This window comes from Rhincodon typus, chromosome 25, assembly GCF_021869965.1.
Source record: "Rhincodon typus isolate 14 chromosome 25, sRhiTyp1.1, whole genome shotgun sequence".
NCBI lineage: Eukaryota > Metazoa > Chordata > Chondrichthyes > Orectolobiformes > Rhincodontidae > Rhincodon > Rhincodon typus.
In genome coordinates this window covers 39,866,406-39,891,017 of record NC_063356.1, presented here as the reverse complement: position 1 = coordinate 39,891,017, position 24,612 = coordinate 39,866,406, and the positions used below count along the sequence as shown (strand labels likewise).

At 39.9% G+C, this 24,612-nt stretch overlaps 1 protein-coding gene across 2 annotated transcripts in view; it reads left to right on the top strand.

Annotated features, from left to right (window-relative positions):
* Positions 1-24,612, top strand: part of LOC109921549 (AT-rich interactive domain-containing protein 2-like) — a 212,740-nt gene that overhangs the window by 139,347 nt on the left and 48,781 nt on the right. For both annotated transcript variants that reach the window (XM_048611861.1, XM_048611862.1), the window contains exons 8-12: positions 644-891; positions 4,327-4,423; positions 5,873-6,082; positions 10,399-10,563; positions 23,250-23,319. In XM_048611861.1, the coding sequence (XP_048467818.1) occupies positions 644-891; positions 4,327-4,423; positions 5,873-6,082; positions 10,399-10,563; positions 23,250-23,319 (790 nt within the window). The remainder of the gene's footprint in view (positions 1-643; positions 892-4,326; positions 4,424-5,872; positions 6,083-10,398; positions 10,564-23,249; positions 23,320-24,612) is intronic.

Sequence of the window (24,612 nt, the reverse complement as noted above, 5' to 3'; positions counted from 1 at the left end):
GGTAGAGACATATGTCTTTACAGCAAAGAAGGAAATTAGAACTGTTTCTTTGAAGCTTACTTTGGACTAGTTTATTGGCTTGGTCTTCAATTCAACTAATGTTTTTAACTTTTTAAATTATGGTTAAAAATTAAATGCTGAAACGGTCAACGTAGGTTGAACATTTAAGACACGAGGTGGAAATTCTTCTCTCAGGTGGCACAATCTGTGGAACTTTTTACCACAGAGGGCTGTCACGACTGGGGTCCTTAAATATATTCAAAGCTGAGATCAGTAAGGGAAATAGTGGTTTATGGGGTGGAGGCAGGAAAGTGACGCTGAGGATGATCAGATCAGCCATGATCTCATGGAATGGCAGAGCAGACATACTGGCTGAATGGCATGTTTCTGCTCCAATGTCTTTTGGTGTTATTCATCTTGCTTGATTGGCGTGAATGTTTTATGATCTGTCCTATTTAGTGCTGTGGTTATGATCCATAATATAGCTGAATTTTTTCCGGAATTAACACTTCATGTTTAATTAGCTACCTAACAGATGCTAGAACTGCTAAATGTTACACCATTTATAATGGATAGACAGCCACCCGATACAGCAATGACTGAATGTCATAATTTTGTTTCAATCTTTGCCCCTCCACCCTAGAAGCTGCTAGCGATGATCGATGGGACTCTGTCTTGTTCCACCCTCCACAGAAGTTGGGCATTAATGATCTGGAAGGGCAAAGGGTGCTACAGATAGCTGTTATTATCCACAATCTGTCCTTGGAAGAAGGAAATGCCAAGCTGCTAGCTAACCGAACGTGCCTGCGGTTTCTGCTGTTATGTGCTCACAATAGACATGTCTCACTTAAGCAAATGGGACTGGAAACACTGGGGAATGTGATGGCAGAGGTAAGACAATGCAACTGTGTTTTTGTCATTCAATTAGTGAATCTAGCTAATCATTATTGAATGTCTTGGCTTTGTAAAATGTGGACATCTCTTATTGTATGAAACTGAAGGACACCTGATTTTTCTAAGATTATCTGTACCGCACAGCAAAATTATAGATCATTCAAGCTGAACATATCATTGAAACAATAATGACATTCTAATTAATAAAGGTTTCTTACTAGTCACTGCCATTTGTTCGCATTCTTCATCCAAAGGTGGTCTTTAATTATTTGCTTGTATTATTAACTGCTCAATACAATCCAGAGCTAGATTTCAACCGTGAGTGTTAGGGATGAGAGAGAGGTGAGGAAATTGTTTAAATGTCTTGGCTGGGCTCAAATGCAAAGATATGCACATCACTTCTATTTAAATGCAACTTCTAGCTGTAATTATTTTAACTTGTGTGCCAGACCTTTTCAAGGCTTCGGATTTCTAAATTTGAACAAGGAAGAATTTCAGGTAATTTATATCAAGGTATGGAAATTGAGTCTAATTCTATATACAAGGGTTAACACCATCAAAATATGTAAATTTGTGAAAAGGAGATTATCTGCAACTAATTCAATGGCAGAATGTGGCTTTTCTTCTTCTCCACATCAGCTTGTGAAAATGAGGATCTCCTACGGTCCTGCAAACATTCTGTCATGAAGTTCAAATGGCTTCATTCGTAAAACTCAAGTGGAGGTACCTACAGGTGTTCTAGCCAGTATGATTGGTGGTTCAACTGGCTAATTCTGGAATGCACAGAGCTATAGAGGCATGCAGGTGAATCCTATGGTTCTGCGAAAGGACAGTCTGCAAAAGTCTGGTGCAGAAGGCAAGCACGGCAGACCTTCTTTTAAGTTTAGCTACCACTCGTTCCACCACTGTACAAAAACATACTTAGTCTGCTAATTGGGCTTGTGCTTTGTTATTTTCCTGTATGAACCTGAGAAATCAAAGGGTGTTCTGAAGACATTTCAATCTGTTGATTTCCATTCTGTTTTTAAACAAAAACTTGGCCTTGTTTCTCTATATGGCGTGTGTCCTGTCTTTTCAAAAATGAAAACACATTTGTGAGCACATAAGAGATTAGAGTATCCATTTCACATGCACACTGGGTTTCATTGTTAAGTCCAAAGTTGTGCTATTCACATGCCTAGAGATTGGATAGTAAAGATTTTCAGATTGATTTGACTCAGCCAGTGGATGTTTTGAGTAATGATGCAGTAAGCAAATGTGTTCTTTCATTTTCTAACTACAGTGGTATTCCAGTCAAATTGGCAAAATGACAGAAATTATAATGAACTGAAAATATACTTCTGCTAAGATGCATTTTGTTAGTGAAGTGTATGTGCGTACGTGCCACTGACTGTCATTGCGCTGAACCTTTAGGAAATCTCAAAGTACATGCTGTATGGTTGAGTGTGATCAAAAATCAAGTGACTGGAAGGAACATAAGAGCAGGAGTAGATCATTCAGCTTGTTGAGCCTGCCCTACCATTCAATGAGATCATTGCCTTTTACTCATCCTATCCTCAACCCTGTATACCATGAGTAATCAGAAATCTATCAGTCTTTACCTTAAACGAACTTGAAGACTGAGCCTCCACAAAGCTCTGTGGTAGAAAATTCCAAATGTTCACAACCGTCTAAGTAAAATAATTTCTCGTCTCCAATCGAAGTGACTTCTGCATATTTTTAAAATGTGTCCCCTTGTTCTAGACTCCCTAACCAGGGGAAACATCTGACCTCCACCTACCCTTCCTATCACTTTTTGTGCTTTATAGCTTTCAGTGAAATCACTTCTCATTCTTCAAAATTCTAGAGAATGCAGGCCCAATTTGCCCAAACTTTCTTCATAGGTTAGTCCCACCATCCTGCAAACAAATCTGGCAAACCTTTGTTGTACTCCCTCTGTGGCAGTAATATCTTTCCTGAGACAAGTAGACCAAAATTGCTTGCAGAACTCCAAGTGGGATCTAACAAGCTCTTGTACAACTGAAGCAAGGCGTAACTGCTCCTGTACTTAAATCCTCTTGCACTAAAGCGTAACTTTCGATTAGTCTCCTTAATAGCTTGCTGCATCTGCATATTAGCCTTCAGTCTCTTACAGACAAACATACTTTGTACATTTACATTATCCCCACCTGAATGAAGATTTCCAAATAAGGGAGCTTAGACATCACTGTGAAGATGAATGTTGCAGCAGTGACTTACTTTCTGGTTATTAGGAGAATTAATGTACTGTAATTGGACTTGAACAGTTTTTAAAAAGGAGAAAGAACCTCCCACATTTTTGACTAAACGATTTTGAGGGACATTAATATGCTATATGCTTAATGTGAAGGACAAAGAAAGTATGTCACCATAAAAAGGAGTTGGGGGAGAAATGCAAAGATGCTAGTTTTTAAGGTTACTCTTCACATTTCAAAATTGAGAAAATTTATGCCTTCATTGTTCAAAAGAAAATGGGCAAGGTGAAGAAGCAAAGGTGAGAGGAGAAAAATAATCCTAATCCCATATTAGAAATGCTATCAGTTCTAAATCTAAATTCTTTCGTTATCATAATTGGTTGATATTGCAAATAAATGGTATGACAATGCTGAAACTTGGTAAGCCATAATTGGCATCAGACAACTGGACTGACAATATTTTCAAGAAATTTAGGTAATCTCAAGTATTTGATGTTTAACGTAATTGTCGGTTTTGAAAATCTAGTACTCTCACATCCGATGAATGCTTAGAGTAAAAAGTTGTTACATATAAATCATAAATAAGATGGTTGTGGCTTCCAATGTATCTGATTAGTTTAAAGCTTTCTGGAAACTTGCATGAAGTCCACTCCCAATGAATCAAATCCGTTTTTGATGCTAACAAACTATAATTACAAAATAATTCAAATTTAATAACTCCACATAAAGATTACCATTCTGACACTGATTTCAAATTTGTCATTCTTGTCAATATTTTCTTAATTTCCTGCTTTATAACTCAGCAATAAAATTTCTTTGCGGTTTGAAGGCAGTGTTCCTAATTTTTGGTGGGGGAGTAGTTCCTTTAATTAGATAAAAGCACAAATTAATGCCTGTCAAATATGGGCTTAAAACCCCAACCCACAAGAAGGAGTTCTTAAGCAGTTCTTGCTTTTTTTGTACTTTGTCTTTAACAGTTTGAGTAAAATTACTAGTTGCTGTGCAATTGAGCGAGTTTATATTGTAGATTGTGGTTCAATAGAGCCTAATTTCAACTGCTGAGCTCAAGTCCCTTAACCAATTATTTAAAGAATCCCATCCTGTTCAGTTTTTATGGGTTGAATTCAAGCATGCCAAATGATTCACATTTAACATCCACCATGTGATTTATTCAGAGCAGCCTTGATTGCAAGGTTCTTAAATTTACTTTTCTTTTCAGCTGCAGTTGGATCCCATTGACTTCCAAAGTACCCAGGTGATTTTTCACACCATTACAAAATGTCTTTTCTCTTCAGACAAGTGGTTTCGAATTAGAGGTAAGTCTTTCTGTCTGCAGGTTGAAACATACAGTTTTGAATATGATGTGGTGAATAAGTTGTATGGAGGTTCTATGTTTTTAAATGGACACCTTATTGGATTGCCTAATGGGTCTATTGACAGTTACACCTTGACAGGTCGGCAGATTTGAGGTGCCATAGGTAAACCAATAGCCTGTGCTACACTCCAGTCCTGGTGAAGCAGGTCTCAAGAACTTGGCTGTTTGCCAACAGTCTTTAAAATCATGAAATATGTATGTTTTGATTATTTGAATCATTACTTGGATTGACTGATGGATTGGATAAAGGCTCAGAATGCATTTTTGTTTACTGTCCCAGTACTGCCCTGCGTGTTTGAAAGCACAAAAAGGAGAATGTCGTTGCCCTTGTACTTGCAGATTTGCTTTAATTACATGGGTGTCACGTGAGAAACATACTCCTTCTGCATTGACTATTTTGTGCTGCTGTGCTTTACTTAGCTTATGTAGTTTACTTTGAAAAAGGAATCTCATTATCTTTTTGTACACCATCATTATTCAAATGAGTTATAATTGGCTGTATGTTGAGGGCTGACATCTGCAACTACAGATATAGCTCTAACATCCAAAGAACTGGAGGCTACATTATTGGCACAGTTTTTAAAAAAGACAAATAAATACATTGCTGTCACTTTTATAAATGCAGCAGAATTGGATTTCAGACCTTTTGGTTTTCCACATACTGAAGTATGTGGGAGGTATGTTTATAAGGAACCTAAATGAAAGAAAATTAGTTTAAAAATAGAATGAAGAAACTTAAATGACATTGAAAATGGGAAAGTAAAGCTTTGATCTGTGTTCAAATCCTACTGTCCCGAAGGCGTGTCCGTATAGGTTGATTAAAGAAGTTACAATTGCATTTTAAAGGCTTGCATTAGAATTGTTTTTACAATTAATATTTTAACTGAGAGGTTATCAAAATTGAACAATGAAGTGCAAGAAAGCAACAGGTGCTTGTTTAAACAGAGGCTCAAAGATAAAGTAATGAAGTAGGTGTACAAGCACACATGGGCCATAATGCAAGGAAGTAATATGACCTATTATAATATTTTATTCCTCAACCAGCATTAGTGTACCTGAACTGAACCTATAACTGAATAATTTAAAGTACTTTCTGTCAGGGAGTATCTGAGAGAGAGAAACAAAGCTGCTGTTTTTCAAGTCTAGGTTATGATTATAAATTGTCAATTCCATTGCTCTCCCTGCAGATATGGCCTGATTTGAGTATCTTCAGGATTTTCTCTTGATATTTCAGATTTGTAGCATCTGCAGCATTCTTGATTTTAATAATTTGCCTCCAAATTAGGACAATAATTGTTTAGTTTTTTTGAAATAATTTCTTGTCTTGTTCAATTCTATTGTGTGAAGCTCTTTCCAAGTTCCGCACTAAAAGCGATCATTTTCTTCTAAGGAATGGAAATCTTGGCTAATCTTTGCAAAATTGAGGAGAATGTTGATATTATCTGTGAGTGTGTGGAACAGGAAGCCTATCGAGAGATTGTGAACCATTTGTCTGTCCAAGATATCTTGCTGTTATTGGCCAGTCTGGAAGCTCTGTATATGTTGTCGAGTCTGGGAGAGGTGACTTGCACCAAGATTATCAAAGTGGAGAGAAGCATTGGTGAGTAATGATTTAAAGATGTTGACTGATGCCTGCTTTTCCTTTATGCAGAATGGCAGTCCATCCACCTTTTGATGTGTTGAGATGTTACTTTCAAAGTAATGCACATTAATACAAGTTTTTTTTTTTATTCCCTGTGTAATTATTACTTTGAAACGTGGTAACATAAGAATTAGAAACAGGAGTTAGCCATTTCACTCCTCAAATCTGCCCTGCCGATCAAGATCATGACTGATTGCTCCAGGCCTCAACTCCTCTTGGGGCTAGTTCAGCACAACTGTCAACATCCCTGATATTTCAAACATCTATCTACCTCCTCTTTAAATGCTTTCAGTAATTTAACCTTCACAACTGTCTGGAGTAGAAAGTTTCAGACATTCACTACCCTCTGGAAGAAGAAATTCTTTTCCATCTGTTTCAAATGAGTGTCCCTTACTTTGTGACCACGTACCCTAATTTGAAAAGGCCCCACTAATGGAAAGATCTTCTCGACATCTATCCTGTTAAACCCCATCAGAATCTTGTATGTTTCAACAAGATTACCTCTCATTCATCTAAACTCGAATGAATAAAGGCTTAACCTACCTAACCTGTTTAGCTGTTCTTGATAAGTCAACTCCTTCATCTCGGGAATCAGTAGAGTGAATCACTAGTGAACTGACTCCAATGCCAGTTTCTCCTTTTTTAAATACGGGACCCAAAGTTGTGCACAGTATTCCAGGTGTGGCTTCATAACACCCTATACAGTTGAAAACAGACTTTACTGTTTTTAAACTCTAAACTGCTAATAACAGGCTGAAATTCTGTTTGTCCTTAATTACTTGTTGCTTGTGTATCTACGTAATAACCTTTTGTGTTTCATGTACAAGAACACCCAGATCATTCTGTGCTGCATATATTTGGAGTCACTCTCCATTTAAATAATCTGCCTTTTAATTCTTCCTGCCAAAGTGCATGATCTCTTAGTTTCCTATGTTGAATGTCATCAGTCAAGTTTTTGCCAAATCACTCAACCTATCTGTGTTCCCTTGCAGATTCCTTATGTCCTTATCACAACATGCCCTCGTACCTATTATTGTATTGTCAACAAATGTGGATAAATTACCCTCTGCCCCTCTTGCAAGTTAGTAATAGAGGTAATAAGTAATTGAGGCCCGAGGGCTCATCCTAAGTGGCACTCTATTAGTTGCATATTTCCAATCTGAAAAAGAACCATTAACGCTGACTCTCTCTTCAAAGTATCAATCAACACTCGATCCATGTTAATATGTTAGCCCCAAAATCAGGAGCTCCTAACTTGTGCAATAATGTTTTATGTGGCACCCTGTCAAATGCCTTCTCAAAATCCAAATGCACTGCATGTCCTGTTTCCGTTTATCAACTGTACTTGTATATAGCCTCAATGAGCTCTAGCACATTTTTCAAACATGATTTCCCTTTCTCAAAACCATGTTTACTTTGATTTTGTTAAGCTTTTCTAAATGCCCTGCTGCTTCTTCCTAAATAACGGACTCTAGCATTTTCCACGTGACACTTGTTAGTTTAACTGACCTATAGTTCCCTGCTATGTGCCTCCCTTCCTCCTTGAACAGGCATGTCACAGTAGCAGTTATCTAATCCATTGATACCTTCTCAGAATCCAGATAATTCTGGAATGTTTTGGCCCGTGCCTCTGTCTCTGCAGCCACTTCCCTTAAAACCCTTGAATGCGGTCTGTTAGGACCGAGCAACTTATCTTGCTTTCGTCCTGTTAGTTTGTCAAATACTGTCCGTCATGATAGAGACTATAAATAAAATCTTTCCTCCAATTAACATCTTGCTTATCTGTAACTTTTGGGATTTTTATGTTGTCCCCATGAAGGCTGATGCACAATGTTGATTTAAATTTTCTGCCATTTCCCTGTTCACCACTACTGATTCCCCAATTGCATCCTCCCACACTTAGTTTAGCTACTCTTTATTTTTATATACCTGTAGAAGCTCTTGCTGTTTATTGTTATATTTCTTTCCATTGTACTTTCATGACCAATTTTCTCCCTCTTTGCTTTTTAGTTATCTACTGTTGTTTACTTAAAAGAATTCCAATCCTCTGGTCTACCACTGGCTTTTGTTGTTTTGTTTGCCTTGGCTTTTGAGACTTTCTTTGGCCTTTTCTTAACAATCGGTGGTTTATCCTTTTCATTGAGTCCTTTTTGACAGGAATAAATTCTTGCTGAGCATTAGAAATAGCTCCCTTAATGTCTACTACTATTAATTACTGACTTTTTCCCTTAATCAATTTTCCGAGCTGCATTAGTCAACTCTTTCTACACACCTTTGTAATTGTCCTTTAAGTTGAGGAGACTAGTTTGAGACCTGAGTTGCTTTCCCTTAAATTGATCTAGAAATGTTATGAAGTTGCAACTGCTTCCCCACCAGAATATCCTTAACTGTGCGTTATTTTATTTATACTGCCTCATTACACATTACTAGACCTGAAATAGCTTATTCCCAAGTCGGTGCTGCAACACACAATCTCTGATGCACTCTAGATATTCATCTTTCAGCTGACGGGAAAGATTTAAAAAGGACCTTAGGGGTAACCTTTTCAAGCAGAGGGTGGTGCGTGAGTGGAAAGAGGTGCCAGAGGAAGTGGTGGAGACGGGTACAATTAAAACATTTTAAAGGCGTCTAGATGGGTACATGAATATGAAGGTTTAGAGAGATGTGGGCCAAATGCTGGCAAATGGGACTTGGTCAAATTGGGATGTCTGGTCGGCGCAGACGAGTTGGAGTGAAGGATCTGTTTCCTGTGCTGTATGATTCTGTTGCCATTGCCCATCTAATTTGTATATTCAATAGGCACATTAAAATCATGTATGACAGTTGTAGTGTCGTCTTAATAGGTTTCCATTGTTTGCTCTTTTTATACTTCGTCCTACTGTGAGACAGCTCTCACTTGTGACTCCCTACCCTTGTCATTCCTTATTTACACGTAAACTGATTCTACATTATGATCTGTTGCACTTATATCATCACTCATCACCACACTGATAACCCCTTCATTAACAAAGCTACCCCACCTCCTGTTCCTTTTTTGCTTATTTTTCTGGAATGTCCAATACCCTTGAATATGGAGTTCTCAGTCTTGATAATTCTGTAACCACCACTCAATAGTAAATCATATTAACTTATTATTTCTGTTTGTGCCATCAAGTCATTTATTTAGTTACAAATGCTGTATGCATTCAGGTAAAAGGCCTTAAGCTTTGAATTTTTACCATTATAGCACTGCCTAGTTATAATTTTTGCTGCAGTTTTCTGCCAAATTTTCTACTCCTTCCTGGCACTGTTTGATTATCACTCATCTCTTCTCTATCTTGCACCTCTGTTCTCTCCATTTATTTTTGATTTTTCTTTTTTTTTCAAAACTTCCTTTCAGTTGACCCCTCCCCATCCATTAAACTGAGTAGTGCACGCACTGCCTTTGACTTTACATCCACAAAATTTTCGTCATTTCAAAGGTTGCAGAACATTATTTGATACCCATAAGATCTAGTTTCCAAAAGGGAATATTTCTTTATCAAGTCTGGACAATTAGATTTTTAGGTTGTGTGTTATGATGCCTAATTTCTACAAAATTAAGAATTTCAATTGAGGAATGCTCAATGAATAAAAGACATTGGATGAGCTTAGAACAGCTTTAAAACCAGCAGATACAGAACATTATAAATATTAGAGTTTTAAAAAACTACAATGAGAAAATAAAGGCCAAAGGAAAATGTCCTTAAAAAGCTACAAATATCAGTGCTTCTGTGAATGCCTTGCAACACTGGTCTAGTTCTCCTGTGTAAGTAGCCAGAAAAAATATTTTTGATTAAAAATCCAATTGTGAGGATCATAATTTCTGAATAATTGTTGAAGTCAAACTTGCTGAAAGTAGAATTTGCATTCTAAAAAACTATTTAAAGGATTTTAATTGGATTGTAGCACGATACATAGAAGTCTGTTTTGTTGCAGAGTAAACTGTAAGGGGCACAACACCAGGTTTGTAGTGAATTGTGTAAATTTACCTTAGTTTCTACAGAGTTCTCCTAATCAACTGTTGCAACTTCAACAAAAGTCCTGGGAATGGTGTAGAGCAGAAACTATTTACATAGTTTATGGGGATATCAGAATTATACTGTTCAAATTCTCCAACTTCATTTGCCATATTTACTGGTCTCAGTTATACATTTGTACTGAAGACATTTATTGATTGCAAGACTAGTCATATAAGATGACTTCTATAACATAGATAACAAGTTTGTTTTCATATAATGTCTTATCGTTTTCAGATCAGCTTGTTTGCCTAGTTTCTGTGGACATGCAGAACTTTCCTCCTGATGCACTAGCAGCAGTCAAGTTAGTAGAACAGCAGAGCACTCTTCAGCAGCCAACACCTGAGACTACTCGATCAGTCACAACAGAAAACGTTTCAAATCTGAGCACCCCTGTAACAGGTATGAAATTTGATTCAATCCACTTATATATTTAGCCAAAATAGCATTGAGTTGATTTTGGGAGAGATTTGTAAGCAATCTCTCATACCTTCCATTATGATTTAGTCGTCCAGCCTGATTCATCAGTGTTAACCTTTTTGTGACCATTTTGTGCATTCTCTGAATCCAGTGAAAAATAACTGCGATTACCTCTATCCTGTTTAGATACTGAAAGAGGTGATATGGATTATTCTTTGATCTCAATTATTGCCATAGTAGGGGAAGCTGTGGCCTTGTGGTATTATTGTTTAACAATTAATCCAGACACGGTAATTTACAGACCATTGTGTTTGTGGTTCATGAGAACCATAAACAGAACACTAGGTAGACAGAGGGTAAACTTGAACAGGGACTACTTCATTATGCACCCTGTCAGCTCCACAGTTGGTTTTAGATTGCCCCTCTCGCTCCTGCCTCCAAGTCACCTGACCTGCTTTGTTAAAGTGGCAACGTTCCCAACTACATAGATAACAGCCCTCTCCCTTTATTTCTATATTTCCCTTATCTATCCAACAATTATAACTATTATACAAGCATTGTAGCTAATGTATGTACATCTTCAAAAAATATACAAAAAACAACTTGGAGAAAGAAAACGACCCTTCGGTAGTTTACATTGAGGAATTGCTATCCTCCTGTGAGATTGATCATGTCAAAGACAATCTCCTCATGTCAGGAACCTGTTCTAGTGTAGTCTCTCCGCCTTCTGGAAGCTCCTGTTGTTCTGCAGTTAAGACCATCTCTGGCTGTTGTTGCCCTACGATACTGCTATTGTTTCCTCTGTGGGTGGGCCCAACTCTGGCTTGGACGCACGTGACTTGATCGACACCACTGGCCCCATCTGGACTGGTATGGTATTCTGAGGGACCTCCCCGACTGGTGAGATGGAGCACCCAGTGGGTCTGCATGTCCCCTCCAGACCAGTTTTATCCCTAGTCTGCAGTGTATATGACAACAGTCCTGATTGAGCCACCAGCACCGCTGGGATCTATTTTTTTCTCCACATGTATAATTCTGGGCTCACAGACTCTGTCCTCTTTGAAATACCCTCCGCCATAAGGTTTCCGCCTTTCTTGCCTTTTTGAAGTCGCTATATCATGTCTCTTGTCTCTTTAGGCCGCAGTAAATCAAACATAGTTCTCAGCTGGCATTTGAACATTAGGAATGCCAGCATGCACTGGATCGTCGCATGTGGCATTCCTGCGGAACTTGTTGAGTCACCATCCTAGTGAACCCTTTTGAGGCCATTCCTTGGGTGAGGTAACAATAAAGCCAGTGGTTTCCTTACTATTGCATAGGATTCGCATGATCCTGCTTGCTTCTCAATCTGGGAGGCCACGTAGGGCTGCCAAAAGTAGCTTCTGACTTTCTTTCATTTACATCCAGCTGCAGTGCCATTGGTGCATTTGTTCTAGCACCTTTCCTCTTAACATGGGAGGAACAACAATTCTCATTCCCCTCACTAAACACCCATCTTATACAACAGTTCCTACCTCCTAGACCGGTAAGGGCATAATTCTGGGCAGTTTCTATGACAAGTCCTTCCTTTTCAGGACTAAGTCCACCACTAGGCTCAAAACCAGGTCATTCCGGATAGCATTGTGCACCTGACTGTCTAACACTGGCACCTGGTCTCACTGGGAAAAATATAAAATTTTCAGTTGAACGCATCCTTATTTAAGGGTAGCGGTTGACAAAGCATCTGTATTGTCGTACGTCTCTGTCTGTCAGTATTGATTTTATATGAGTAGGCAGAGCCAGTGCTTTTCTCTGCAGGTGTGCTGCTGCCATTGATAATATTCCTGTATAAGGGCCAAAAATGGAGGTTAGCAGCCTGTCGTCTGTCAGCAGCACGAAGAGTCTGCTATAAAGGAAATGGGTGAACTCCTTAGCAGCAAGCACAAAGCCCAATCCTTCCTTTTCTCCCTGGGCATACTTCTCTTCTGTCTTTGTTAGTGTGCATTTTGATAAGACAAAACAGGAGGATTTACACAGTTATTGGTAGGGCCTCGGGGAGTGTTGTTGAACAGAGTCCTAGGGGTTCAGGTACATAGTTCCTTGGAAGTGACATCACAGATAGATAGGGTGATAAAGAAGGAATTTGGCATGCTTACCTTTGTTGGTCAGAGCATTAAGTATAAGAGTTGGGATGTCATGTTGCAGCTGTACAGGACATTGGTGAGGCCATCTTTGGAGTACTGTATACTGTTCTGGTTGCCCTGCTATAGGAAGGATGTTGTTAAATTGAAACAGGCGCAGAAAAGATTTACAAGGATGTTACTGGGACTTGGAGGGTGCGAGTTCGAGGAACAGGCAGAGACATTTTTCCCAAGCATTGGAAGTTGAGGGGTGACTTTAGAGAGGTTTATAAAGTCATGATGGGCATAGATGAGGTAAATAGCAAAGGTCTTTTCCCTAGGGTAAAGGGAGTTCAAAACTAGAGGGCATAAGCTTAAGGTGAGAGGGAAAGGTTTAAAAGGGACCTGAGGGGCATCTCTTTTATAAAGAGGATAGTTTGTATATGGAATGAACTGCCAGAAGAAGTGGTAGACGCAGGTGCAGTTACATTATTTAAGACATTTGGACAGGTATATGAATAGGAAAGGTTTAGAAGGATATGAGCCGAATGTAGGCAATGGGACTAGTTTAGTTTGGAAAACCTGGTTGGCAGGGACGAGTTGGACAGAAGGATCAATGTAATGGGCCTTTCCTCTCCATTTAGCAAGATGTGTGACAGGACGATGCCAACCCCATAAGGTGAGGTGTCACATGCCAACTGCAGTGCCCCTTTGGGTCAAAATAATTGAACACTTTCGACATTATTAGAGCTTGCTTCACCACCCCCACATTGCCAGGTCAATTTCAGTAATCACCCTTTTCCCAACCAATGCATGGTTGCCAGATCAGACACTAACTTGTCATAGTAATTTACAGGTTCCAAAACGATCTCCGTTGAGACACATTCTCTGGTCTAGGGGCCTTCATGATAACTGCCATCTTCTTGGGCATCTTCTTTAGACCCTCCTCATCAATTACATGGCTCAGGTACTCTGTGGAGTCTTTTTAAATAATAAAAACTTGCATTTCTCCCTTTTTTTACTTGTGGACTGTGTTCCTGCAACATTTTTAGGGTTTTTTTCCAAAGTTTTTCAAATGGTCCTCCTCTGAGGATTCAGTAACCAAAATATCATCCAGATAACACTGGACACCCAGCAATCCACTCAAAATTTGGTCCATGGCCCTCTGGAACAGTGCTGGCACTGACATGATGCCAAAAGGCAGTTGCTTACAGTGGAACAGTCTCCTATGTGTCACTATCATCAGTGGTGACTGGAGTTCCTTCATGACCCCCATTTGCACATAGGCCTGCAACAGACCCATTTTTGAGAATTTCTTTACCCAATCAGTCCACTGAACAGGTTCTCAATGCATGGAAGTGGGTATTGATTCTCACCGTGTCATCTGTTTTTAAGATTCGGACAATTGGAATGTCCCATTCAGTGATGGTTACTGGTTCCAACGCTTCACGTTCACCAGCCATTTCAGTTCCGCCTCCACTGTAAACCAGACCGCATGCGGTACTGGATGCGCCTTCAAACTCCTTGGATGAACCTCCTACTTCAACCTAGGTTTAAATTCTAATCTTTTTATTTTCCACAGGGTTCCCTCGAAGGCATCCTTATACCTGTCCAAAATCTCTTGCAAACTCATCTTTTGAGTCTGCCAGTTTACTAACCATTCCCCAATTTAACTTGAATTGCTGTAATCTGGAGCGTCCAAACAACGCAGGGTAGTCACCTTTCAGTACATACTTAGGCAGTTGGGCACACTGGTCCCCCAGCTGTATTTTTACCAGCATGTAGCCCTTCAGTGGCAATGTTTGTTCCATGTATTTCTGTAGTATAATCTTGCCAGGCAGTGGCTGTGCCTTAACTTTTCCCTATATATTTATTTGGTAATCAAACACCCCTGCCCCGATATCCACTTCCATCTTTACTACTTTACCCTCTAATTTGGGAAGAACCCAGAAACTATCAGCTTCACCCTGTGACAATAGAACGTTTAACCAAAATTCTGCTAACTTTGGGCCTTTTACTTCTGTTGCAGACCCAAATGACTCTCGGTCTACTCCCTGGCTGGCAGCATGTACCTGTGTCTTGTCCTCTGAATTATCTCCTTTAGGCACCCTTTCTTTTGCTTGAGTTATACCCAGCAATTTCGGGCAATGTGGCCCACTTCCTTACACGTGCAGCACAGGGCTTCTCGAGTCCAGCACGTTAACTCCTTGTAGCCACTCATGCCATATTTAGAGGCATTCAACGGTTGGTCCTGCACCCTGCTGAGTTTCTGCTGCTCTGCTCCTAGGTGTTGTCACTCAAGTCTGTGGTTTCCCTCGTGGCCAATTCCATCGAAGTAGCAATTTCGAAAGTTGATTTGAAATCCAGGCCTCGCCTCATCAGTCACTCCCATTCGATGGCTTCGTGTCAGAGGCCAAAAACTAAACGGTCCCACAGGCATCTTGGAGGAACCCTCCAAATTTGCAATGTTCTGCTAACCTCTTTAAGGCAGCCACAAATTGTCACTGGACTCCCCTTCATGCTGTACCCATTTGTAAAAATGGAAACAGCCCATGATAGTCAGTGGCTTTGGTGCAAAATAAGTTCCTAACACTTCACATAGTTCTTGGTATGTTTTCTCCAGGGGTTTCTCTGGTTGCACCAGATTTCTTGACTCCAGGAAACCATACCATTATGTCTTCAACCACCTTTTTTACCTTTAAACACATCAAAATGTGGTGTACAGAGTCTAACATTCTGTCTCTTCTTTAAATAGTCCCAGTGCTCTAAATTGGCCTGCCATTTTGTTTTTCTGCCACTTCAGTCTAGTAGCTGTTCGCAGCCAGAGTCTCCTGTATGAACATTGTCTGCACCAGTTATTCCATCGCCCACTTCGTTAGCATACTGTTCTTCCCTGCCGTCACCCACAATCCAAGTCACCTTGTGACTGCTCTCTGCGATGATTTCGATAAGCTCTCGGGTGAGTACTCCCCTCTTCAGCCGATGGCTGTGGTCCGAGTCCCTTCACGAGTGCTGCTCCTAGCATGCTCCTGATGCGTACCGTTCTTCCTTGACATCAACCGCAGCCTGAGTCCCCTGGCAACCACTTCCCTTGACATTCCTCCGCAGTTCTGTGCTGTTTTGGGAGTCTGGGTGACATCCTTCCTCCCAACAGCATTCGTACACGTTTTGTAGCCCAAATTCCACGCTCGTCACCGGTTATAATTTTGGAACCATAAATAGAACATGAAGTAGGCGCAGAGTAAACCTGGACAAGGAATAAGTCATTGTGCGTCCTCTCAGCTCCACAGTTGGTTCTCAGACAGCTTCCCCACTTCCCAAATCTGGGTTACCTGACCCGCTATCTTAACATACACCCATCTACATGACAATACAGGTGACCTGGGTTTGAATCTCCCCATGGCAGATGGTGGAATTTGCATTCAGTAAAACATCTGGAATTAATAGTCAAGGCTGACCATGAAACTATTGTTGGAGCAAATTATTGTAGTTGCAGGAATCTGTAACGAAAACAATGAATGCTGGAAGTCACAGCGGGTCAGTCAGCATCGATGGCGAAAGAGAGAGCAAACCAGCTTTTGGAGTCCAGATGTCTTGCCACTAGAACTGATGTGAAGCATGGAGGGGACAGCATTTTTGCAGTAGTGGTGGTGTGCAGTGCTGGGGGAGAAAGGATGTTGATAGTTCAGATTAAGTAATTGGAATGTGAGTGTGGCAGAATAATGATGAGTCTAACTGCCAAATTGGAAAGAACAGGCAGTCACACTGGGGTAGGGAGAGGGGAGTGAGGACATGGTGACAAAGAATGTTAGAAGTAAAACTAAAAGATAGGGAAGGAGTGGAGTTGGTTCACAATCTGAAGGTGTTGAACTCTAATATTAAAATCCAGAAGGTTGTAAAATGCCTAGTCTGAACATGATATGTTGCTCAAGTTTTTGTTGTGATTTGCTGAAACTGTTGTCAGTTGTCAGAAAAACCCATTTTCTAAAAATCTTTGAGGGAAGGGAACTGCTGTCCAGGTATACTGTACATCCACAGCAATTTGGTTCACTCTTAACTGCCCTTTGGGCAATTAGGTATAGGCAATAAATGCTGGCCTGGCCAGTGACACAACCCCCCACCCCCACCCCACCCCGTGAATGAATTAAAGTAAAAACAAATGGATAGCTGTGTTTCACCCTAGCCCTCCCCGCATTAGGGACAGCAAAATATCTTTAGTTCCTACTTTGATCACTACAAAACAATAGTTTGAAAGTGCTGTTTTGTTCCCAACGTTGGATGTTTATTGTATAATCCCAATACTCATTTGTTACTCAATTACAGTTTCTGAAACATCTGTCTTGTTTCCTTATTCATTCAGTGCAATGGACTCCTCAGACTCATCTTACCAGGTGGTTATTGGATTTTCTTTAGCTGCTGATTCCCATCTGCCTTGAACTTGCATTAAATTTCGTTGGAACAATGTAGGAGGCAGTTGGGCAGAAATTTGAAATAACTTGATAAGAAGCTTGGGGTCATTGTTTGCAGACTGAGCATGGACATTCTGCACAGTGGTATTCTTTGTGTTGATCTCCGCAGTGTAGAGGATATTTCATTGTGACATTTTGCTGTATGGGGGAAAGACTGGCCAAGAAATGGGTGCAGAGGCAGTGGTGATGGAAGAGTTGAGAGGCATACCCACCCCAACCATGAAATTCATTGACTTAGGAGTGTAAAGGGATGTAGATGTGGCTTTTACTATGGATTGATTACTCCGGCTTAGGAAAAAGGCGAGTTGAGGAAAAGTGACGGCGTCAGAGGAAACAAGATGGCAACTTTCCTCTTTTTGTTTGGAAATAATATTAGATTTCAAGAAAATGTCTGACTTCAAGTGCAAGGCTGTCAGGTATGGATTTTGTGTCAGTAAGCATATCTGATGTAAGCGTGGTGTGCAATTTTTAGAATTGTTCTTTACCGCTGGGAGAACAGTTATACTACAGTATTTACTTAAATACTTGCATCTGAAGTTCTTTATGTGAATGTGTGATGAAAATTACACAACTTTTCAAAGATTTTATACTTGAGTCAAAAATATTAATTTTGAAACCTGAAGCGTTGGCTGCAAGCTCTGATATTACAGAATATGTTGGACTGAATGTAGTGAATCTTCTCCATAACATTTTCATGACAGTAAAATTTTCAAGTGTGACGGAATTTTTGGGCTTTTATGCCCGACGTTTGGTCATCACTAGCCACATTTATCAGCAGATCTGTTGTGTGTGATGTGGATTGAACTTTACCTGATGAATTCTCTAATGACAATTGAAGCCTGGAATTGTAACACACAACTATTACACTATATGTTGAATATCAAAACTTATCCCACACCACCACTGGAATCTCTCTCTATTCATACAAGGCAGACTGAATAAACTCTTGAACAGTGGTGATGCTATGACAGTGATTTTACATATTACATGTCACATAATGTTAGTTGCTAAATAAGAGATGTTCAATCTTATGTTCATAGTTAGTGCCAGGAAAATACATTATAGGCTGCATTTATTTTTGCCACTAAATCTTGAATGAAGCAGCCTAATTCTGAGGTACAAAATTCTGAATAGTCATGTTAATGTAATAGTAAATAATTCATCGAAAAATGTTTACCTAAAAAAATGATCAGTCTTTAAATTCTCAGTTAATTTGACCCTATTTCACTTGCTGAATAATGATTTACAAAGATTACCCGTGTAACAGATCTACCGTTAATTTCCAATAGTCATTCCCACTAAACTATCCATGTGCACTATATGAATGTCAGACTGACTAGAATCTCAACTGGTAGTGCTCATATTACCATGCTCTGATCAATGAACATGTCCCCTCCTGAGACCTCTGAGCAGGTGGATTTTTAGCCAAGCGGTCATTTATTGCAATAGAACAACATGCTATTTTCTGTTACCTGTAGTCCTTACTACTGATTTGCCCCCTCCTGGTGTACAACAGTTTTCACCTCTGTTCCCAGCTGATCAAAGTTCATTAATTAATAAAAAAGTTCTCAGAGTTTTGTAGGTTAGTGGAATCTTAACTAGGCCTATCCTGTAGGAATACCAGACTTCTGTCTATTTCAGTATTATATTAATTCAGTGCCAATGATCTATGAAACATACCTCAGTCAGTCACGTTCAGATGCACAAAGCAGCTGATGGATACATTCTTCTTTTATGCAGAGGAAATCATATTGTTTTTCAGTGGATGCAGTCTGGTAACTTGAGAGAACTTTGGTCTTCTACTGGGAGTCGAACTTCCCTGGAGTGTAAGAGGCTGTAGAAGAAGCAATCACATCAGAAGTGTAAACGTAATAGGGTAATGATGTTGGGGGATTTAAATTTCCCAACATTAACTGTAGTCACAGTGTGAAAAATTGAGAGGGAGCAGAATTCTTAACATGCATCCAGAAGAACTATTTAAACCAGTATGGCCCTACAAGAGACGGGCAGTCCTGGACTTAAATTTAGGGAATGAAGTTTTAGACAAGTGATTGAAGTATTATTGGGAGGCATTTTGCAGACAGTGATCATAACTCTGCTAAATTCAAGATTGTATGCCAAGGACAGTATAGGCCTGAAATCTTAAGTTCTAAACTAGGGGAGTTTAATAAGATCAGATATGATTTGGTCAGGGTGGACTGGGAGCAGAAACTTGTAGGTACAGCTGTGTCACAGCAACAGATTCATTCAAGAAAGAAATGGGGACAATACAGGACCAGCGTGTTCCAATACATAGAAAAGGTGGGTCCACCAAATCCAGTGAACTTCGGATGTCAAGGGATATACAGGTTAGGATAAAGAGAAATAAGGAGACATATGGTAGATACTGAGGGCTGAAAACAGCAGAAACCCTAGAGGAGCATAGAAGGTGCAAGAGGGAACTTAAAAAGATCAGGAGAGCAAAAAAGAGGGTGTGGAAGGATAATGGCAGGTGACTTAAAGGAAAAGCCTAATTATTTTGCAGGTACATTAAGGGTAAAAAGATAATTAGGGAAGGAGTAGGGCTCAAAATGACCATGTAATTTGTAAGTGGAGCCTGAAGACATAGGTAGGGCTCTAAACGAATAATTTGTGTCGATGTTTACTAATGAGAGGGCATGGAAATTGTGGAGAAAGACTGAGATATTTTTAAAATTAGCATAGACAGAGGACATTTGAGTGGTCTGGCAGGTTTAAACATAGATAAACCTCCAGGACTGGATAAGTTGTGTCATAGGCTGATGGTTGAGGCAAAGAAGGAAATAGGAGGGGTGTTGGCAATAATTTTCAATTTCTCCTTGGCCACAAGAGAGGTGCCAGAAGCATGGAGGGCATCCGGTGTTGTACCATTATTCAAGAAGAAAAGAAGGGATAAATCAAGACACCACAGGCTAGTCAGTCTAATCTAATTGGTTGGCAACCTATTGAAAGCAATTCTGAGGGACAGAATTAATCTGTACTTTGAGAAGCAGGGATTAATAGAGAACCGTCGGACTTATTTTTTTGAAGGGGTAGTCATGTCTGACCAACCTGATTTGAATTTTTCAGAGGTGACCAAGTGTTAAGGTGAGGGCAATACATTTGATGTAGTCTACTTGGGCTTCAGCAGGGCTTTTGAGGTAACACATGAAAGACCAAAAGCGAAGGTAAGAACTCATGGGGTCTAATACCATTGTGCATGTCAGCAGTCCCTTCAGGTAGTGGGGCAGGTGGATAAAGTTTTTAAGAGATACTGTGTGCCTGCCTTTATTAGCCAAGGCATAGTGTTTAAGAGCAGGGAGATTATGCTGGAACTGTATAAAATGTTAGTTAGACCACAGCTAAAGAATTATGTGCAGATCTGCAATCCTCATTATAGGAGGGTTGTGATTGAACTGGCAAGAGTGTGGAAAAGATTTAACAGGATATTGTCTGGTTGGAGAGTTTTAATTATGAAGAAAGATTGGATAAACTGGGATTGTTTTCCTTGGAGCAGAGAAGATTGAGAGAGGACGTGATTGAGATGTGTAAAATTGAGGGGCATAGGTAGGATAGACAGGAAGAGACTTTCCCCCTTTGGTGGAGACATAGATTTAAGGTAAGATACAGGAGATTTAGAGGGGATGTTTTAGAGGAAATTTTTACTTCCAGAGGATGGTAGGAATCTGGAACTCATTGCCTGAAAGGCTGGGTAAAGGCAGGAACTCTCATAACATTTAAGAAGTATTTAGATATGCATTGCTATGTCAAGACATCCAAGACTATAAACCAAGTGCTAGAAAATGGGATTAGAATAGTAAGGTACTTGTTTTTGATCGTAAATATGGATTTGATGGGCCAAAGGGCTTTTTTTTTTTCTGTGCTGTAGACCTCTCGCGCTTGGTCACTAAATTGCATCCCAGTTGTCATCAAAGAACAAGAGACGATGCTGTGTGGCATACATTACTGTGGTGTAAGATGGTGCAAGGGATATGGGCCCTGACAACTTTCCAGCAATAGTACTGAAGAATTGTGCTCCAATATTATCTCCACCCCTAGCCAAGCTGTTCTCATGCAATTACAACACTGACATGTATCCAATCTGAACAATTTTTTTTGGACATCTTCTGTCCACAAAAAGCAGGACACGTTTTATCCATCATCAGTGTGGTGAAAGGTGCCATTGACAGTTCTGTTAAATGGCTCTTCATCAAAAATAATCTGCTCACTGATGCCTGGTTTGGGTTCCACCAGCAACTGGGGGTGGCAGGTCATGGTGACTGCTAAATTACGAGTATATAATAGGCATTCCAAATGTACCTGCTGATTAGATGCAGTTTTATGAATGTATTGAACAAATTACAAATAAATAAATAGAGAATGTAGCAATGAGCATGTAGTTTATTAGAATGGGGCAACAGATTTCCATTAGTAACAACAGTGAGCCTCCGATTGTATTTGAGATCATTATTGTTGCAGCAATTGTATTGAACAAGTGATTGAACAGTAATTGAAGAAATTGATAATTGGTTTTCTACTGGGATCCGAGCAAATTTTGCAGCCTTAAAGGGACAAGTCACTTCAACCACATATTTACCACTCCATCAGAAAACTTTATTCAATCTGGTTAATTCCTCTTTGAGGAATGAGCTAGGATAGTTAAATACTTCCTTGCTGATATAACTTTATACACTCCTACCATATTGTTACCAAATAATTATCATCTTCCTTGTTACAATGAGCATTTTCATTGAAGTTGTCCTGGTGAAGAAATAATTATGGTACTACCCATTCTTGAAATCTGACTTTAGCCAGGATTTTCTGATTGCCAGACGGCTGTTAGTCCAGAGTACCTGAAAGTTGCAAATGGGGATCCTGTGGAATTCATAGTGTAAGAGATTCAGAAGGAATTGCCTTGGAAATTGAAGATTCTAGTGGACATTTCCTTACCATCTGAAACCTTGAGTCTCCATTTAAATCAGAAAATTCAAAGGGTGCCAATGCAATTAAGTAAATAGTTGCTGACAAAAAGTTAAGCTATTAAATACGTAGTTTGTCAGGAGTTAGACTATTCAACAGGCCCCATATTTCCTTCACACACAGTCCCGACCTTGACCTGACTCCCCCACCCCTCCTTCCCTACTCTGAACCCGACCTGACCCCACCACCACTATCACCACCTTCTAATCTGTCAGACTCCACCCATCCCCGCACTACAACTGCCACATGGCTGGATTCTTGCCTTCCTCAGCTGACTCCTCCTGCCCCACCAGACTGAGTCCTCCAGACTTGACACCAACTCTCCCTGCCCTCAATCGAACTCTTCTCTCTCCTGCACGTCCTGACCTAACTTAAACACTGCATCACTTACCTGGTCCCTTTGACTCCAGCACCCTTCCTACTTGGCATCCTACACTCCTGGCACCATACCCCTTATTCATCTGCCATCCACCCCCTTGGCATGCTACCATCTGGTATTCTTATCCCCTCGCTATCTGGCACCCTACATCCCAGCATGCTAACATCACAATTTACCTTATGTACTTATGGTTTGATAGCTGCTTTCAAAATGGCTGCCAGGACCTTTAAATTTCACAGTATGACAGCTGATTACAGTGAAAAGAGAGTGGGGTTTGCTTTCCCCGACAGTTCTCTACTTTGAAAGAACTGTCAGAATGGACGTATGACCAGGTGGAATCTCTTTAGAAATGCAGCTGTCATTTCAAAAAAAAAGGGACTAGAGTGGCAGTCTGTGTGAGATTGTCTCTCCTCAGAACATCCAGTCTTTTTGTTTTAGTAAGTTTAGGGAAATGAACAATAACGTACCCAAGTTAATGCAATGTGTTTTTTAATTGATAATTTTCTGATTTAGTTGCTACACGAGCATAATAATGTGTGAGAATATGTCTTATTTTTAACCTAGTGCAGAGTGTTGTAATGTGTTCTTGCTTCCTGCCTAAAGCATGAAGAATTATAAAGAATATATTCAGATTAATGGAAAATTAATCAGTCCAACCTCACCCGACTAATCATAAGTACTTTTCAATTGAAGTAAGTTTGCCTGACGGCCGTTATATTTTCTTTCCTCATTTGATTTCTGTAGCATCGAGGCCTCTTGGAGTCCCTTCTGCCAGCCTGTTGGAAGCAGATAGTGAGACATTTACATGCCAGTGGTAAGTGATCTTTGTGAGTCAACTCGGATGTTTTTTTTTTCAAAAAACATTTTGTGTATTTTTTCCATCTGAGAAATGTAATTTTATCAGTGTAATCTTCATGTTTTTCACATGAAATTCCAATTGAAAGCATTTGTGATTTATGTCAAAGAATGAAAGGACTTAATTGAAAGAGAAACACTTTTGAGATGAGATAAAATGATATGTAAATAGAAATCGCTTTAGATTCAATGGATACCTCAAATTTTTATGTATTGGTATTCTTGCATGTGGAGTCTAGTTCTTCATACATGCATCATTAGAATTTCTACAGTGCAGAAAGAGGCCACAGCATTAAATTATGGGTTCATTAGTGTGGAATGATTAAGCGATAGATTTTATTTCAACTCTGGTTGCGTCAGAAAGTTGTGGATTCAAGTTATAGAGTTGTACAGCATGGGAACAGACCCTTTGCTACAACTCATCCATGCCGACCAGATATCCTAAATTAATCTCGTCCTATTTATCAGCATTTAGCCCATATCTCTCTCAAACCCTTCCTATTCATATATTCATCCAGGTGTCTTTTAAATGTTGTAATTGTACCAGCCTCCACCATTTCCTCTGGTAGATCCATACACGCACCACCATCTATGTGGAAAAAGTTGCCCCTTAGGTCCCTTTTAAATCTTTCCCTTCTCACCTTAAACCTATGCCGTCTAATTCTGGACTCCACCACCCCGGGAAAAAGATGTTGGCTATTCACTCTATCCATGCCTGTCATGATTTTATAAATCTCTATATGGTCGCCCATCAGCCTTTGATACTCCAGGAAAAATAGCTGCAGCCAGTTCAGCCTCCCCCCATAGCTCAAACTTGCCAATGCTGGCAACATCCTTGTAAATCTTTTCTGAACCCTTTGAAATTTCACAACATCCGTTCTCTAACAGTGAGGTCAGAATTGAATGCAGTACTCCGAAAGTGGTCTAACCAATGTCCTGTACAGCCACAACATGACCTCCCAACTCCTATACTCAATGCACTGCCCAATAAAGGCGAACATACCAAGTGCCTCCTTCACTGTCCTGTCTACATGGGACTCCAACTTTTTCTTTAAATTGTCCCTGCACTTCAGTGTAGTATTCATTTTGCATTTAACTTGAGATTTCCCAGGGTAGGGAATCCAAAACTAAAGGGCATGGCTTTAAGGTGAGAGGGGAAGGGATTTAAAAGGGACCTGAGGAGTAGCATTTTCACACAGAAGATGGTGTGTGTATGGAATGAACTGCCAGAGGAAGTGGTGGAGCGGGTACG